The sequence below is a fragment of the Lissotriton vulgaris genome, chromosome 12 (assembly GCF_964263255.1).
Source record: "Lissotriton vulgaris chromosome 12, aLisVul1.2, whole genome shotgun sequence".
In the NCBI taxonomy this organism is placed as follows: Eukaryota; Metazoa; Chordata; class Amphibia; order Caudata; family Salamandridae; genus Lissotriton; species Lissotriton vulgaris.
This window is the reverse complement of record NC_141700.1, coordinates 165,816,151-165,835,323: the sequence shown is the minus strand read 5'-3', so window position 1 is coordinate 165,835,323 and position 19,173 is coordinate 165,816,151. Positions and strand designations below refer to the sequence as shown.

Below are 19,173 nucleotides of genomic sequence, written 5' to 3'. Positions count from 1 at the left end.
AGGAGGAGTGTCTGAGGGGCCAGGGGAAGACACCCTAGGCCTCTTTTGAGAGACAGCTGAGGTCCTGGAAACACTGCTCACAGAGGAGTCCAGATTGTCTCTGTCCTTAAGCCTGTCAAGCCAAATGAGAAGGCGACCTTCCCTATCTCTCACGGTCTTTTTAGGAAAAGACCTACACATCTTGCATTTGTCTGAGACATGGTCCGGGTAAAGGCAATACAAGCACAGGTCGTGCTGATCATCCACATGGATCCTTTTCTTCCCACAGGAAGAGCAGGCCCTGAAAAGGGCTTTCTTCTGTGATTCAGACATGGAAGAAGCAGTGGAAAGAAAACACTTACTGCCAAGACAGTGTAGTGAAGTAATCCTTGAAGAGTTGAGGGTTCAGATATCACTTTCAAAGAAAGGCTGTTGAATTTGAAGGAATCCTGAGGAGAGCTCAGGCTGGAGACTCCCTAGCACAACGTGCGGTAGAAAATCTGAGGGACTGAGGCTCCTCCCAGGAAGGTTCTAGAGGGAGGTCGGAGCTGATTGGCTGACTGTGAGAGTCTGGTCCTTTTTACATAAGGACAAGGAAAGGCTACTAAGGGGAGGCCCTTAGGCCCTTTTTCTCTATGTATGTCTATAGGACATTCCTTTTTTGTGTACCGGAGGCTCCCGTCTCGACGACGGGGAATGATTCAGGCATGTGAATCTATGAAAGACACCCCTAATACTGGATAACAAGTCCTGCCACACCAGTCTCTTTGTATCAGCTCCTGGGTTGCGCACACCAGGAATCTCCCCTGCGCAGCCCGCACACGTGTGCACATGCATGTACATATGTATCGGCATGTAACAAGCCCGGTGCCCCTTACTCCATCTGCTGCGCAGCAGTCTGGTCAAGCTAGGCGGACACCAGTAAAATCCAAATGCAGTCTTTCATCATGAGTTCACTGTGGGTGAGTCCCAACCTATGAGGTTCTCCCACAGTAAAAGCTCAACAAAAAGGTGCTCAAAAAGCGAAAAATACGGGCGGCCCGAGTGTCAGAACCACCTTCTAACACCTTTGTTTTTCATTATCCACATTTCTATGGCAGAGATATAAACGCAATACCAAATGAACTTCAGAACATATGTCGATGACAGTCAAATTTATATACTTTTTGAGAACAGCAAAAAGTTCACAGAGTGTCTTGAGCACATACCCCAATGGAAGGAGTAGAGCTTTTGCTGCTTGAAATGAGAAAAACCAAGAGACTCCAGTTCTTGGAGGGAGAGTTCTTGGTGAGCTACTGTTTGACCCACATTCGCTCACAGAAAGAAAATATCCTGTATATCATTGGACTCAAGGCTTATATTTACACCTCAAATCAATATAGTAGTAGGGTGTCAACTGCCAATTTTCTGGTACCTCTAGAAAATGAACATCCTCTTATTCAAAGCCATCCTAAGAGTAGATGAGCCCTCATGACGGCTTGCTTGACTACAGCAATTTCATTTACACTGACCTTACAAAAAAACTGCTAAGAATACGGAACAAGCTAGCCAATATCTACCATAACTTTGGCGGATCAGTGGTTCAAATGGGCCGGGACTTTTTTATTTTGAGAAGGAGAGTACCGGCATTTCTCGAGCATGCTATAATACATTTAATTGGAGAGTACCAGCACTTCTCAGAAACAAGCAGGTACTCTCATACAGAGTACCTGCACTTCTAGGACCAAAATAAGCCAACCATGAAATCACTCCCAGTTTCAGTTTGAAATTTAAACCCTATGCATCAGTCTCTATTAGGGATAAGAGTTTGGCTCCATCTGATACCTGCCTCACACTACTTTCCACCCAGCAACATGAAGATAGCTTCCTCTCATGTGAAACATTGAAGAGCCTTACAAAGACATAGCAGGCTGGCAAAATATCTGGGAATTTAAGGTCCCATACGCTTTTACAATGTGGCCCCACATCCATGAATGAACCCAAATGTCTTTGGTTTAGGAGAGTCCTAAAAACGGAGTTGTTCACCTTAGACTGAACTGTTGCCAATATAGCCAAATCACGAACCAGTCCTTGCTTTCAGCAAATTCCAACAGCCACTAATGTTTGTATAAGATATATTCTTCTGCTTAGCTAAATTCTCTAAAGAGGCCATTGACTACGAGTGGTAATGTACAAAGCTTCATAGCAAATAAGAACATACACTGCAATCTTCATCCAATGTATAATTATAAAACTGATTTATAATCATCTGTATTTCGATGTGACCGTTTTTGCAACATACATGATGTGAAAAGATCATGTAGGTGTTATATGGCTGTAAAAAGCAGTGCAGTCCTCATTTAATTGTTATCTTACCTCATTTTCTTGGGTGAAGTCAAGAGCATCCTCCCCTGAGGCTAGAAGAGTATGAAGGATTCTTTGTTTCACTTGCTCCCATTCTACCAGCATAGATTCCCTATGGTACTCTTCGGCCATGCAAGAGGTCTGTGTAAACAAACATGAAACATGAAAACCTACACCAATAGTTTAGCTAAACAAAGAAATGTGTGACCTCAAACCAGTCAAGATAACAGGAACAGCTGTCTATATTGGTACAAAAAACGAAGACAAGATGACAGTTTGTTAAACGCCTAATCAAGATTGAAAAAGAAAAACTTTCCTTTGTGGAAATTCTGTTATGCTTAGTCCCATGATCACAACTAGTTGGAAATGCGTGCTTGCTTTAAAACTGAAACAGAGATCCATTAATGCACATTCTTCTTCTGTCTCTTTCTCTACATGAACAACTATTCCCACCAGTTTCCACCATGTTTTTTGAGGCATGTACTGTTAAGGTATTGCACACAATTTCAGGGAATGGTAAGCTGGGCAATTTAAGAGTGTGATCAAGGACCAAGCTTACTCCTGAGACAGGTGATCCATCTTTTTATATGCCATTGGAACAGATTTCAAACATATGTATTGCAAGGTTGGAAGGAACCAAGGCTGCCACTTGAGTGAATCCTGGCCACCCTGAATGTTATCTTTATAAAACAACTTTGTGACGATGCCTAAGAAAGCTTCTGCGAAGCAGTGCTATGTCTGGCGGGCATTACTACACTCCCCACACTGAGAGCCATGACATGCTATGAAAGGACTAAGAGTCACCAGGTTGCTTGGAGGTTGGGAGGGGTCTGGGCTACAGTTTTGCTGAAGACATAGCAGTCTCTTTTCTGTATCCTCCCACCAATGCTAATATTGAATGTGGACAAAAATATTTACAAAAAGGGGTGGTGAGGGACAGAGTCTCTGAATTAAACAGAATACTCTCACCCAGTCAAGAGATCAGGGCTAGATCCAACACCGTTTTTTAGCTCACTGCACCATCCCAGTTTCAGAACCTGGCTGTATGCAAATTAGTCTGTTCCTGTCCCAGTGCATGATGGGAACAGGGCAAACCAAACTACAAAAGCCAATTCTTACACTGGGAAGGAAACAAGCTACCGGGGACCGGTTTCTGGCATTTCAGCCGTCTTCGGCCCGGCTTGCTTGAATAAGAAGAAGGCGGAAATGCCAGAAACCGGTCCCCGGTAGCTTGTCTCCTTTCTGGTGAAGAATTGGCTTGGTAGTTTAGTCTGCCCTGTTCCCATGATGCACTGGGCCAGGGACAGACTGATTTGCATATAGCCAGGTTCTGAGCTGGGATGGGGCAGTGAGATAAATAACGGTGATGGATCAAGCCCTGATCTTTGGACTGGGTAAGAGTGGTCTGTTTAACTCAGACACTCTGTTCATCACCACCCCCTTTTTGTAAATCGTTTTTGGCCACTATAGGTGTGGCAGGGTATACTCAGACATGAGTCCCTTTCTCACTGCTCCATCAGGATTCAAGCAAGCCAGGCCGAAGAAGGCTGAAATGCCAGAAACCGGTCCCCGGTAGCTTGTCTCCTTTCTGGTGAAGAATTGGCTTGGTAGTTTAGTCTGCCCTGTTCCCATGATGCACTGGGCCAGGGACAGACTGATTTGCATATAGCCAGGTTCTGAGCTGGGATGGGGCAGTGAGATAAATAACGGTGATGGATCAAGCCCTGATCTTTGGACTGGGTAAGAGTGGTCTGTTTAACTCAGACACTCTGTTCATCACCACCCCCTTTTTGTAAATCGTTTTTGGCCACTATAGGTGTGGCAGGGTATACTCAGACATGAGTCCCTTTCTCACTGCTCCATCAGGATTCAAGCAAGCCGGGCCGAAGAAGGCTGAAATGCCAGAAACCGGTCCCCGGTAGCTTGTCTCCTTTCTGGTGAAGAATTGGCTTGGTAGTTTAGTCTGCCCTGTTCCCATGATGCACTGGGCCAGGGACAGACTGATTTGCATATAGCCAGGTTCTGAGCTGGGATGGGGCAGTGAGATAAATAACGGTGATGGATCAAGCCCTGATCTTTGGACTGGGTAAGAGTGGTCTGTTTAACTCAGACACTCTGTTCATCACCACCCCCTTTTTGTAAAATATTGAATGTGGGGTCTGTCAGATAAGTCCACTACCCTGGAGCCAAAAGTATCAGCAGAAAAACTACATCTCAATGACAGTGTGTAGAATGACAGCCAGACCAGGCCCAAAGTAAGGGTTTCTAGCTGCTTGGATGAAGACTTTAGTATGCACATGTGATCCTTGGGACCACAACATGTAGTATAGGAGAGATTCAGGTGGTTTTAAGAGTTAGCCGACCACTAGGGAAGGAGATGTAAAGTGCCTTATCACTTGAGAAGCAAAGTTGTAACCGGTCAGCCTCTTCTGGGAAGTCCTTTGTGCCTGGGCTCCAGTAATAATGCTCTTGGTGTCCATTATGTGAACTATCTGAGCATACTACTTTATTGTAAAGCTCTCTCAGCCTCCCACTGGTACCTTGCTATAATACTTGGATGCAAAGATTGCTATTTTGCCCCTAGTGTATGCATATGTCTAGCATGAGGTCAGTAAAAACAAATGTAATATTCTGACCTTCTTCTTCCCCTCCTCCCCCAGCTGTACCGTTTAATCAAATATGCCTAGTGGCCACACTACCTTAGCTCCGTCCAACAGGTTCCTAGACAATGGTACCCAAGAACCACTTGTGTCCAGGCCCCTGAGAAAGACAGTAGGAATCTGGCTCTGTATATACTATACAAAAATGAGGTATAGTGTGCAAAGAGTCCAGTGGAACCCCAAAGGTAGGCTGAGGTAAAAATAGATATCACCTTACTCTCTATTTCTGGTAGTGTGGGCAAGCAGTAAGACTTTATAGAGGGGAGTGTTCAGCATTTGTTGTACACACTCAGGCAGCAAATGATGTCACACGCTAAAAGGCTGAACTCAGACCAATTCTTTGTATAAAATATATTATTTAGTTATGGCACAGGTAAGTGTAAGAGACACTTTTCAAGGCAAGTTGAACAATACGAGCAAGCTGAATGAAAATTACCTTGTTACAGCTAAGTAAATACTTTTGAATACAGTGAAAATTACTTAGATTACTTTTGATTACTTTATGGATTACTTTTTCTACTCCGTGTAATATGCCTAGATATCACACTGGGACATTTCATAGAGAAAAGGTAAGAAAGGCAGTTTTTAGATATTTGCAGTTTTCATACAAAACCAACTCCACACAACAAGAAAAGCAGTTAATGCTATTCTAAGGAAATAAGATGAAAGGAAAGGAAATGAAAAGACAATTTGTAGAGCGCGATGGCTACCCTAAGGCGTCCCAGCGCTGCAAGAGGTCATGCTCGAGACAGAGCCGATGAAAGCTACTCTGGTGTGTTGAAGAGCAGGGTTTTTAGGAGTTTTCGGAAGATGATTAGTTTGGGCTCTGATCTGAGTGCGAGAGGAAGGGCATTCCAGAGCCTAGCGAGATTGTGAGAGAATGAGCGGCCTCCGGACCTGGCTTGAACCTGGGTATTATGGCAAGGAAGGAGGATCCTGATCTGAGTTGCCCGTTGGGATGGTAGGCGGTTATCAGGGGGCGATTGATGATGGGGCCTGTTCCCCAGTGGGAACGATGTGCAATGCACATAGCCTTGAATTCTATCCTTGCCCTTACTGGGAGCCAGTGAAGATCTTTTAGTCTGGATTTGACCGAGACTCGCCAAGGGATTTGGAGGAGGGTTCTGGCGGCACAGTTCTGGATTATCTGTAGGAAGGAAGCGGAGTTATCAGTTTCTAGTTAAGTACAACTTTCTGGGAGTTGGTATTCTGGGGTTAGAACCAGGGTACCCCCAGGGTCAAGGATGCACTCTTCAAACATTCTAAGCGGCACTAGGGCGGCCGAGTGCAGAGTGCTGAGGTTCAATGTATCCAATGGGGGATAGGAGGCCTCCGCTTGGTGGCTGCCAACGAGCAGGCCACAAGGTTGTGGGAGCAAAGCTCCTGGTGTTAGGCTCAGGGCAAAGGGGGATCAGAGTTAGCACCCAAAGTACACCCTCAGCGGCGCAGGGGTGGATGGGTGCAGGGTACTATTTTGGCGTTGGGTGCCCTGTTATTTTCAATGTGGATCCTCCGGTTTCAACAAAGACTGCAGGCTCAGGGACGTAGATCTTCTGCAGGTGACCACTGGTTGGAGCGGTGAGTTGGGTTGCCTGGGGATGCTGGGACACCATTGGTGGGGCCATCCAAGGCCATGGGACGTCGGGTGCAGGGGTGTCTTTAGGCATTGGGTTTTCTTACCAGCTCCGGTTGCAGTCGTGGGGGTCCTCTAGAAAGAGACTGCAGGCGTTGTTTGGAGAGTCGAGGCAGGTCAGATCTCAGGTCAGGATCCCGAGGGAGACCTCCTCGTGGTGTTAAGCCACTTGAACTCTGGCCATGGTCATCAAGTGCAGACTTGCGATTTTGGCTGGGGCTGGAGTCTGTGGGTGAGCAAATCCGGTGTTCACGGGAGACAACGTCTTTGGCTTGAAAGGCAGGGCAGGTCCTTTGGGTTCTTGAGGCTGCTAGACACACCAGGATTTCACTGGAGCAGGTGCGAGGTGGAGACAGGCCGGTAGGGCTGGGGCAAAGTCAGTGGGCGTCCTCCTCTTCTAAGTTTCAACAAAACTTCTTCTCTACTTCTTCTTGTCAATTCTTCTCTGAGGAGGCAAGGTTCAGGGTTGCCCCTAAATACTAGATCTGGGGTGTTACAGGTAAGTAAAGGTTGGGATCAATTGGTCTCTTCTTTGAGGTGGGTACACCCCCTATTCTGCCCCCTCCAGTGGAAAGGGGGCATATGCCGCACTCTGGTTTGCTGGGTCCGCCCATCTGCAAGAAGGCGGGGACTAAGTTGTGAGTGGTGAGATGGCAGTGGCAGTGTCTACAGCCACTGTGCTCGGCGCTGAGATTTTAAATAGCGTGTGTGCGCTTTTAATTATTGCTTTTGGAAACAAAACTTTTTAACTGCGGGGTCAATTGCAGGCTTACCTGCTATAGCGGACGCCGGGGCTGTTCTTTTCACTCCTTCCCGCCCTGGTCCGACGCGGTGACCAGCACCGTTGCGCGGAGGGCGTGGAAGGTCGAGACTGCCACTTCCGGTGAGCGGGGGAGACCGGTTAGCGGTCTAGTCATCCTGAGGCACTCGCTCTGGGGCATATAAGGCACTGGAGGAGCCGGCTCGCGTGGTGGTGAGTGGGCAGTGGCAGTGTCTACAGCCACTGTGCTCGGCGCTGAGATTTTAAATAGCATGTGTGCGCTTTTAATTATTGCTTTTGGAAACAAAACTTTTTAACTGCGGGGTCAATTGCAGGCTTACCTGCTATAGCGGACGCCAGGGCTGTTCTCTCCACTCCTTCCCGCCCTGGTCCGACGCGGTGACCAGCACCGTTGCGCGGAGGGCGTGGAAGGTCGAGACTGCCACTTCCGGTGAGCGGGGGAGACCGGTTAGCGGTCTAGTCATCCTGAGGCACTCGCTCTGGAGCATATAAGGCGGATGTTAACGAGGCAGCGCAGCGGACGAGCGCAGCGGGCGCGTCGAAGGCGCGCCGAAGTGTCGCCAAAGTCGAGCCCGTCTGCGCCCGACTGCGGGCTAGGGCGACAACCCCTGGCCGTAAGATCTACTGGACTAAGGATCAACTCCTTGGTTTCCGTCCTCGCACTGCCTCCATATGTATGCACGGTATGATGATGGACGATAGGGTATGCCCTCACTGTGGTTTCCGTGTTACTACCATGCCGCGGGATACCACGGAGCAGGCACTTTCTTGTGGTCTCCTTAATGTGAGGTCATTACGTAAACACAGACTTGACGTTTTCGAGCTGATTACTGATAAAAAGTTCGACCTATTGTTTGTAACGGAAACGTGGTTAGACCAGTTATCCGACTCTGACATTATCGAGGCCACGCCGGAGAACTATTCCTGGGTTAGGCAGGATAGGCCAGAGGGGGTGGGAGGGGGGATTGCTATTATTTTTAGGAAAACTTTGGGCTGTTGTTTAGAGGGCACGCCGATTGTGGAGAGTGAGGCGGGCGTTTTCACGATTCAAATCAACGGGGGCACGACGATCAATGGCTGTTTGGTATATCGGCCGCCAGGGGCTTGCACAAAGTTCAGGGAGAGCCTGCTAGAAAGCCTCATGGAGGCGACCCTGCGCAGGGACAAATTCCTCCTATTAGGAGACCTGAACTTGCACCTAAATTGCCCAGAGGACACAGGGGTCAAGGACTTCTGTCGGGACATGCTAGCTCTTCAACTGGATCTGAAGCTATCGGACCCCACGCACCGACAGGGACACCTTTTGGACCCGGTCTATGCTAACTGGGGAGGTGTGGAGGTGTCAGGTATAGAGCCCATCCCCTGGACTGACCACTTTCTGGTGGCATTCTCCATAAAGAGCTTAAAAACCAACAAACCCAGCCAGGCACCCCCTAATTATCTTAGGAGGAAGTGGGCTAAATTCTCGGTGGAGGATTTTAATCAAGCTTTAAGTGGGGATGGTCAGCCTGGGGGCGAAGACATAGAAACAGCGGTCTCTAAACTGAATCAGCGCATCACTGAAGCGCTTGACCAGACAGCCCCACTCTGCCGCACATCTACATGTGCTCGGAAAGAACGATCAGCCCCATGGTTTAGTGCTGAGCTAAGGCTAACAAAGGCGGACTGTAGGGGGGCAGAAAGAGTCTGGAGGGTGTCTTACGATAACCAGGCCAGGGAACTGTTTCTGGAAAAAAGGCGCCTTCGCCATAGGCTGATAAAAAAGTCTAAGGCAGCCTACTATGCAGGACAAATCCAGGGGGCGGAAAATTCGGCCAAAGAACTCTTTGGCATCTACAAATCTTTGACCTCGGTAAATGCACCTACAGAGCCGGAGAGTTGGAGTCATGTGACCGGATTGCCGAATATTTCTCCGCTAAAGTAGAGAAGATCTACTCGACTTTCCCTAATCCGCCGACAGGGTCTGACCTTGAGGTAGCATTGGGGGACACGGAGACGGAAGGGCATCTTACATACTTCCGCACCCCTCCTCTCGAGGAACTAGTAGTGGTGTGTCGCTCTGTCAAATCAGGGTCCCCGTGGGACCCGGTGTCACCTAAACGCTTGGCAGATAGTCTGGAATTTCTGGAGCCTTATATAAGGCACGTCCTTGACATCTCTTTCGGATCGGGAAAGTTGCCTGAGGGGTGGAAACAGGCGGTGGTGCTCCCGCTCCGGAAGAAACCCCACTTAGGCTTCGAGGTATTAGAGAATCTGAGGCCCATCTCCCTCCTACCTTTTCTGTCCAAAGTGGCGGAAAAGGTGGTTAATACCCAAATTATGAAGCACGTGGAAGAGAGGGGACTGCTCCATGTGACGCAGTTTGGCTTTAGGCCACGGCATTCTACCGAGTCCGCCCTTCTTATGGCTACGGAGCATCTGAGAGAGGGTGTGGATGCAGGCCAAACTATGGCTTTGATCCTGTTGGACCTCAGCGCGGCGTTCGACACTGTAGCGCATAACATCTTGCTACAGTGTCTGAACAGAGGTGGCTTCTCTGGCACCGCGCTGAGATGGATCCAGGATTTCCTCAAGGGGAGAAGCTTTCGAGTCAGGCAAGGAGACTGCTATTCAAAGGGGGTGTCTCTGGGCCAAGGCGTGCCGCAGGGCTCGTCATTGAGCCTGACCCTCTTTAATATGTATGTCGCGCCTGTGGCCTCGATTGTGGAGAGTCATGGCCTCCAACTGGTTTCATATGCCGACGATACGCAGCTGGTGATCTCCCTATCGCACGCGCCCTGTCTTGCTGCCAATGGCTTCCGTTCGTGCATGAAAGATCTTGCCGAATGGATGGCCATCAATTGTTTGAAGCTTAATGGCAGCAAGACAGAGGTGCTGGTGGTGGGGAGAGCCCAGTCTGCTTGGTCGTCGGCATGGTGGCCATCTTGCCTTGGACCAACCCCAACCCCCTGCCAGGAGGCACGCAATCTGGGGGTGTGGTTTGATGCGGGTCTTACTTTTGGCCCCCAGATAAATCGGGTGGTGGGAGTCTGTTTTGGGATTCTGAAGAAATTGAGAAAGGTCCTTGACTTACTCCCGATTGATGCCCGTCAAACCCTGGTTCATGCTCTGGTGACAGCTAGGTCGGACTACGGAAACCTGCTGTACCTGGGGGCTCCAGAAAAAAGCATGGCACGCCTGCAAGTGCTGCAGAATGCGGCAGCGCGTCTGATTCTCAGACTGCCCAAAAGGGCGCCTTCTAAGGCGGCCCTCCAGCAGTTACACTGGCTTCCTGTGAGGAGAAGAGTGGAATACAAAGCCCTCTGCACCTGTCATCGTATCCTGAATGGCAGGGCACCCGACCCTCTAAAAAATTTGATCGAAGTGTACCAACCAACACGTGCGCTTAGATCCACAGGGGGCGGCCTACTGAGGATCCCGAGAATCAAGAAAGCCCGCATGGGAGGTAGGTCCTTTAGATGCCTAGCGGCAACTATTTGGAATAAACTGCCAGCGGACTTGCGCCTGGAACCGGAGGAGGCTAGGTTCCGAGCGAAACTTAAAACATTCCTCTACACTAAATAATTGTCCGCTCAGTTTTTGTGTCCCCCTGCTTGCTGCCTCTCCCACTTTCAGCGCGTGGACACGCCGGTGTGCGTAACGCAGCGCTCTACAAATGTCCCAATAATAATAATAATAATAATAATAAGTTGTGTTTCACCTCGCCTCCCCCACCTGAGGGGTGGGGTTGGCAAAGGTGAGCACACCTCCCTTCCTCACTTGGGTTTCCCACCGATTCTCCCGCCCAAAGTGGGGGTCAAACCGGTGGAGGCCAGTTGCTGGAAGCAGTAATGGCCGGTATTAGCTCACAATGGCGTTAAGCCGTTGAAGCTTTCCCTTCGTGGACTCTGCCCATCCTGGGGGAGGAGGCTTGGCACCTCGTCCCAGGATTTGCATTATTTCAGACCCCTGGGAGCAGCAGGCTCTCGACCCAGAGGTCCAGAAACATGTCTGGTGGTGACAGCTGGCAAGTAGCCACTCAGCCTGGACACTAGTGTTAGGTCGTTTTTCAGGGGGCATCTCTAAGATAAAAACACGCAGCCTGCAATGGCAGTGTGTATGTATCAAGGTACAGGGCCTCTAAGGGTGGCACTATAACTGCTGCAGCCCTTAGTGATCTTCTCTGGCCCCAGTGCCCTTGGTACCTATGGTACCACTTACAAGATTTACAATCCAAGGAAAAGACCCTGCGCAGGGTCTTTTCCTTGGATTGTAAATTTTTTCCAGTAAGCGCACTGAGGAGTTTTAGAAGACTAAAAATATTGCAGCTTAAGAACCAGATTCCTCCTTGCATTAAGAGACGCTGGTGGTGCAGGACTCAAGGTCAACACTGTAAAATAAAATAGACAGTGAATAGCTTGCTTAGGGCTAACATGCAGAGAATTAGTCTCATGCAGGGTAAGGAATTAGTAAAAAAGGGTAAAAACTGTGACAGTCGACCAACTTAAGTGTTCAGCAGCTCTAGAACATCACTTCTGATCGTTCTCAAAGCACAGAGTCTTTTAAGTAGCAATAGTATTTGCTTTGCAGATTTCCCCAACACTAGTGTTTGAGTGTAGAGACATTTGTTTAAAACTGGGTAACCACTACAGGGCACATAGGTACCAACCTCTCGCCTGCCACCAGGTGCATCCACAAGTGCAATTCATCACCATGGTACTTAATTATACAGCCAGAACACCTTACAGTAGGCTACAAAATGGTGGGCTGACTGCACATGAGAACACCAGTTGTCACTCTACTCTGGCTATTCAAAAGTATTTTGGAAACAAAGAAGGTAGAGTTTGATGCTGCGAAAAGAAAATGTAAGGAAACCGAAATAAATTATGCTACTCCGAAAAAGCTTTGGTTAACAGCTGAAGGGTCACACCCGAAGACCTATGGGACAGGCCGGTGATCTGGCACTGCAGACAACCACTTAGAAGGTCTGATGGAGTCACAACATGGTGATCCATAACATACAGTAGGGGAGAGATGAGCTCCTACTAATCCAAACAACCAGCTAGGCACAAAGGCATGGCTCTAAAGGCACACACAATGAGATATGGTGCAGCACAGATCTAGCCTATGGTTTGGTATCTCGAGAATTTCTCAGGGTATCATGCCAGACTTTAACAGGTACACAAAAACTTTTGTTATCTGAGCACAAAAAACAATGCTGTAACACAAATTGACCAAAGAGATAATAAGTCTTCCAAGTCCAGTGAAACGTGAAGTATATTTTCTTGAATGAGTCAAAGATGAGAAATCCACAATACAGCCAAAATGGGCTTCGTCCTATCCGACTTCCTCAAGGCTAATATAGGCAATTGCGGAACTATCACAAAATACGCTAAGTGAGGCTCAACTAGTAGGAAGTATTTCCTAAACATGCCATGAAGATATGAGCAGTTTATGTCCAAACATGCCAATCCTGCTCAGAAAATCTTCCACATTTATAGTGGATTATATACGAGTTAATGCCCAAGGCTGCTAAGAACCTGTGACTGGTCTGTTGGATGGTCAAAAGATCCTGTTGGTTCTATTCACATGACTACCATGTATACAAGTTGGCATTTGAGAAATTGGGCATTTATCCTTTGGAGGCATATGAGCCATTTCAGCCCTGGTCATTGACTTCAAATGGTCGTGAACAAAATGCTAGATACGTCAACACACAGGAAAAGCACACATGGTGAAAACAGTGGCCTAACTAGATTCAAGTTTGCAATGGGTTGGCAGATCTATAGAAGGCTGCATAGAAGGGATAAGTAGCTTTCTTTATTTTCAGCAGCATATGGTTCTTTCTCTAGAGTGATTATTTCTTTGCACCGGTAGAAGACCTGCTGCATAGTACCTTGAACATATTTCAGACCACTCATCCAAATCAGTATATATCCTGAAAAAGTATATCATTGATGGAGTCTAAATGCACATAAGCTACAAGATTAGTTTGAAGTAATCACTCAATTTCACTGCATGCTGACATTCTCATCTATTTGAACATCACCTTGAGACTGGAGTCGATCTTGAGTGCTCGGGATTCCTTCGGAGCACTCTTGGGCCTACTTGTCAACTGCGGTAAATCCTGCATACTTCCAGTAACAGACACCTGTGCAAGTAACCTTGCAGAAGCGAGTCCCCTCCCAATTGCAGTCACATTTTCAGGTGGGGGTGCACATCAACAGGAGCCGAGAGGACTTTAAAGCGGGGATTCTAGACAAAATTACAGCATCTCTTGGCGTTTCCTCTAACCTCTGGGAAAGGCTTCCACTGTCCCCAGTGGGACATGTAGCGTTGTCTAAAATGGTGGCTTTACCATACCCTTTGAAGTTGTTTGCTAATATAGCCCCAACATTGCGTCGTATGGTGTACCACAAACTTAGCAGCTGCCTCATTGAACTAATTTGGGTCTCAGTCAGACATAGGGTGGCTCTAGACAAATTGACATACACATATCCGTGTTGCTAGTGGCCACGGTGCTCCAGAACGAGGGGGCACCAGCCAGCACGAAAACACACTCCTCCATTGCCTGCCCCGAAATAAAGAACCGGTCCGACACCGCACAGAATCTCAAGTTAATAAAAATGTTAAATCAAGTGTGGTCTGCCATGCCAGGCCACACTTGATTAAATATTTTGAAGAACTTGTGTTGGACCGGTTCTTTATTTCGGGACAGGCATTGGAGATATATTTATATCAAGTCAAGTCAAGCCAAATTGGCTTTATTTCGATACAAAAATATCTTAAAAAGTAATACATACATGTTACAACAGGGATAAAAAGATAAAAGCCTAGCCATAATGTACAAACATACAAAATATAATACAAATGGCAGCAATAAATTACCTAAACTGGTCTTAACAATTTGACCTTAATTAAACAATATACATAAGCCTTTTTGACCTAATCAACCATGCCCAGCTTAAAAACTTCGCTAAACCACAAACAAACAGGGGCCGTGTGTGTGACTTTCATATTCGCAATGCCTCACTGCAATGTCTGGTTCCGAGTTCCTTACACACTGGTTTTAACCACCTGTTACGCCGTGCTTTATAGGCGGGGCATTCGAACAGAAAGTGGGGGACTGACTCTGTCCTGGAAGAGCAAAAAGGACAGGAGGATACAGATTGTGCCGGAATTTTCCAGCGTGCAGTCAGTTCTCCCACGGGTAACATACCTATTCTGAATTTAAAATATAAAGCCCTATCTCGGGGTATTGTAATAATATCAAGATAAGGTTCCCGAAGGGCTACATTTTTCACTATTAGGAATTCCCTAGCGGATTTACATAGATTGGGGTCAGTGTTTCTCTTACTCGCTACCCAATTCCAATACACTCTTTTCAAAACAGATTTGGGAGGGGCGGACCTAGAGAGCCAAGCTTCTCCAAGACCCAGCTCATCTAGCAAATGTTTTACATCCATTAACCATCTTATTTTCGGCCAACCGGGCATAGATAATAATTCCTTCAACCCCTCTGCATAACTACTGAGTTCAGGGACCCTCCATATGCGGGCCCAGAGAAGAAGGGGTCTCAGTCTGGCCTGGTCTTTAATTGAGCAACAGCCCATGTCCAAGAGCAGTGGGAGGGTGGGGGTGCTGTTGGGGAGACACAACAGGTCCTTCAGAAATGTATTTTCTGAACAGGATAACTGTTCTACGTTCTGGGCTTCCCAGAGCTCTGCCCCATAAAGCGTCGCACTAACCCCTCTTACCAAATAGATATCCAACACCGGGGTGATAGGTTTGAGGGTAGATGACCTCTGTCCTTAAGAAGAGTCCCCACCACCCTTTTGTGACTCAATAACATTTTGTTGAGGTGGCTATTCCACCTCATGGTATCAGAAAGCGGATGCCTAGGTAGTCAAACTCCTTGACTCTATCTAGGGTAACCATATTCAAAATTGGTTGCCGTCCAAGTTTTTTAGGAGGGTTCAGGGCCAAGTATTTTGTTTTTTCAGTATTGATCTTTAGGCCCCTAATCTCGCAAAACGATTGAAAACTATCAAGGAGGCTCTGCAGACCAACCGGGGATTTGGATATTAAAAGGGTATCGTCTGCAAATAATAGGGTGGGTATCGTCCTCCCTGCCAGCGATGGTGCGTCAGCAGGATTTTTTAAGAGATGCTCCACCACTCCATTGACATATAATGAGAATAGAGTGGGGGCAAGGACGCACCCCTGGCAAACTCCTCTGTTTACGGTTATTCGAGAGGTCTTTTGGCCCGGATTGCCCCACCGTACCTGCGCAAAGTTATCGGCGTGGAGCTTCATTATTAATGACAATAAATACGGAGGTATTCCCATATCAAACAAAACCCTCCATAAACACCCCCGCGGCACTAGGTCAAAGGCAGTCCTTAAGTCGATGAATGCGAGATACAGACTGCCTTTGCCCAGTACCACCACCTTCCAGTATAACATCAGGAGTCGGAACGACTGCTCAATGGTCCCCACACCCGCTCTAAAACCTGCTTGGAGATCAGACAAAATCCCCTTTTCTTCAGCCCACTGGAGCACCCTTCCAAGAACTACCTTCCCAGCTACTTTCTGTGATGAATCAATTAGGCTTATGGGCTGATAGTTTGCTGGGTCGTCCTGCCCTCCTTTTTTAAAGATTGGGGCCACCTCGGCACCCATCCAGGATTCTGGGAGAGTGGCACCGCTATAGGTTGCATTAAGCAATGAAACAATAAGAGTCCCCCATTCTGGCATGTTAAGACGAAGCAAATCCCCAGGTAGACCATCCGGGCCTGCTGCTTTATTGGGCACAAGAGATTTGCTAGCATTCTCCACCTCCTTGACAGTAAATGCCATACCCTCCCTCAGCCCTGGGGCGCCCAACGGTGGCAGTTCAAAGTGACCCAACCCATCTTCCGCAGTAGCAGTATAAAGGCGAGAGAAATGATCAAACCATGACCCCTCGGGAATATTACATGTAATTAGCGAGTCAATGGGCCTATTTTTAGATCTCACTAAATCCCAAAAGCCCCTAGCATCCCTCCTTGCACTTGCTGTTTTCAGGTCATTCCAATACTGGTTCTCCCACTCCTTCTTCGCATCTCTAATAGCGGCCCTATACTTTTTCCTGGCAATACTGATCGACCCAATTACCCTTGTTTTGACTGCATTAATTAGTTCTCTTTTTGGCCTCCGACAGGTGTTAGAATACCATCCTGGGATACCTTTAGGACAACCCCTTTTGCCTGCTTTACCGCCTCGGCTGCCTACAATGAAGAGGTCACCCAAGGTTTTAGTATTATGGCAAAAGAGTGAGGATACCTCCTGGGTGTTCATACAGGTGGACTTCAGCCTAGTTACAGTTTTAGACATAATTGACCCTATTTCTAGGACCTTCCCCTCATCTATAGCAACTTTGTCCCATTTTAGGCGTCTCCCACAGTTCGAAGGACAGACTTCGACTGTCAACTTCGCAACATGAGGCGCCGGAGGAGCTTTGTCCACTTTCCACAAAGGGGTCAGGGACAGAGTGAGTGGGTTATGGTCGCTATCCGGAGATGGTATAACCGCCATATCCACCAGGTGGGTCCAGAGCTTAAAGTCCAGCAAAATATAATCAATTCTGGACGAATGGCCAACCCTGTTGAACGTATGAGCTCCACCGGGGTCCGAGGCTGTTCTCCCGTTTGTCGCTCTTAACCCATACTCCAAAGTTAGGGCATTTATTTGAATCGCCCATTTAGACCACCTCTTGATTGGTGCCACCGTTATGGGTGGAATTCCTCTCCTGGTGTCCTCATCCAAAATGCCAGAGGCTCATAAGTGCAATTAAAATCGACGGCAATCAGGATGAAAGCATTGGTGTTACATGTTCTAAGTTCGTCCTCAAGGGCCACTAGAGTCGTGGATGCTAAGCCTCCATTGGGACCTCTAACGTAAATATTAAACATCTCTACAGCCTGGCCACTATGCAGCCCTCTCAATGTAAGCCTCTGTAAGTCAAGGGACTTGGTTTTTATATGGCTAATCTGATAGCCCAATGAGATGATAGCCCAAATAAGCAGGCCACCCGATGGACGGCCCCTCCCTGAAGATGACAATCGCGGGCACAAAATAAGTCGTATACCCGACCTTATAACGTGGCTCCAAACAACAAGTCTCCTGGAAAATACATATCCCAAAAGACTCGATGAACATGTTCCACTTTGGTGATTCTAGGTTTCTGGAAAGGCCCGCTATGTTCCAACTGACAATCTTCAACACGTTATCGATTGTCACTTGGTCAACTAAAGAACATTGCATGATCAGACTGGACTCAGAACCAGGTTCCCTTGTTGCACCCGCCACCATAGCCAATCCACCAGAAACAGTCGAACCTAAACCAGGTACGGCTATATTAGGCGGGCCGGAAGGGAGGGCAGCAAGGGATTCAGGTATACCGGAGAAGCCCATGTTCCCATGGCTACTCGTGCTCATGGGTACTATAGCAACAGCAGGTAAGTTTCTAGCTAATTTATGGCTGTCACGTCAACAGCCCCACCATGGACAATGAGAGCTAGGGTCTGTGTTCTGAAACATCAAATTGAAATGCCCTATGTCATGGAAGGGGTACCTACTTCTCCTTCCCTCCCCAATCAAAGGATTGCTAGGCCAAGGGGTTGCTGGGCATGGATTAAAGTAGCTAAGGTCGCGAGTACTAATGTCACAATTTCCACCATTGGAATCTTGACTACAGATGTATCTGGCTACCCTGGGGTCTTTAAAATTAACTATAATGCAATCACCCCTTAAATCTTTGGGCCTGGTGCCTACCCAGCTGACCCTTCTCACAAGGATACCCGGCCATCCATGAAACTAGGTAGGGGTCTATTTTCCCTAAGCCAAAGTAATGTTTTATTTTTAAGTTCAATATATGACTCCTGTTTACCGGAGGTAAGTAAAGGAACAACAGTAAGAACAGCTACAAAAGGCTGGCAATCAGGTGGTAGGTTGGCATGGCGGATAGTATTTGGTCTCTTCTCACCTTCTTGCTGGCCTTTTCGAGCTGTGATCGAATTGCCTGGCCTGCTCACTGAGTCTCTTTTATTGTTATCTGTAGTCTTATTTGTTGCTAAACACCCAGCACCAATATGTGGGGGCTCTTTAGCCTTCTTGGCAACTTTATTCTTTTTCCTAGAGACTTCAGGATGCACTACAGGGTCTACAACAACCTTCCCTGTGTCTGACAGGACCCCTGAGGAAACCGCCAAGTGCACAGAGGGTGCATTTGACTCGGCAACCCCCCGCAATATCCCTGCTGGGTTTGGTGGGGAAATAGCTTCCGGTGCTGTTCCGCCTCCATTCTCCACCAACCCATCCTCCCTAATCTTAGAGTGGAGTTTAATCAAAGATTTCAAGGAGAAAAAATTGTCTAGGGAGGCCTGCTCAAATCTATCTAGATGCTCAAATAACCCTTTCACTCTCTCTCCAAAACTGGGAGAATCAGAGACCTCATTATTTGCTCAAACTGGGCAATCAGTGGGGTCTCGGTGGGGGACCCAGGATGGGGGCGGTTTGCGAGTCTATATTCGACTGCTCACACGAGGCACTGGACATTTCACCTCCCAGAGATCTACCGGGATGCTTAACTCCGGGCCCCCTGCTCTTCGAAGTCCCACCCCCCCTGCTATAGATCTTCCTTAGCTTTTTATAGGGTTTAGAGCAACTACCCTTGCGGGAGCTGACAATACGTTTCCTTTTAGTAGGAACAGCTCCCTCTGCAACCAGCGGTACTAATGTTGGCTCGGGAATAGAAG

At 47.7% G+C, this 19,173-nt stretch overlaps 1 protein-coding gene across 1 annotated transcript in view; it reads right to left on the bottom strand.

The window, feature by feature from the left end:
* NUP93 (nucleoporin 93) overlaps positions 1-19,173 on the bottom strand; it is a 567,849-nt gene that overhangs the window by 337,417 nt on the left and 211,259 nt on the right. The window contains exon 5 of the mRNA XM_086947697.1: positions 2,335-2,463. Coding sequence (XP_086803823.1) covers positions 2,335-2,463 — 129 coding nt within the window. The remainder of the gene's footprint in view (positions 1-2,334; positions 2,464-19,173) is intronic.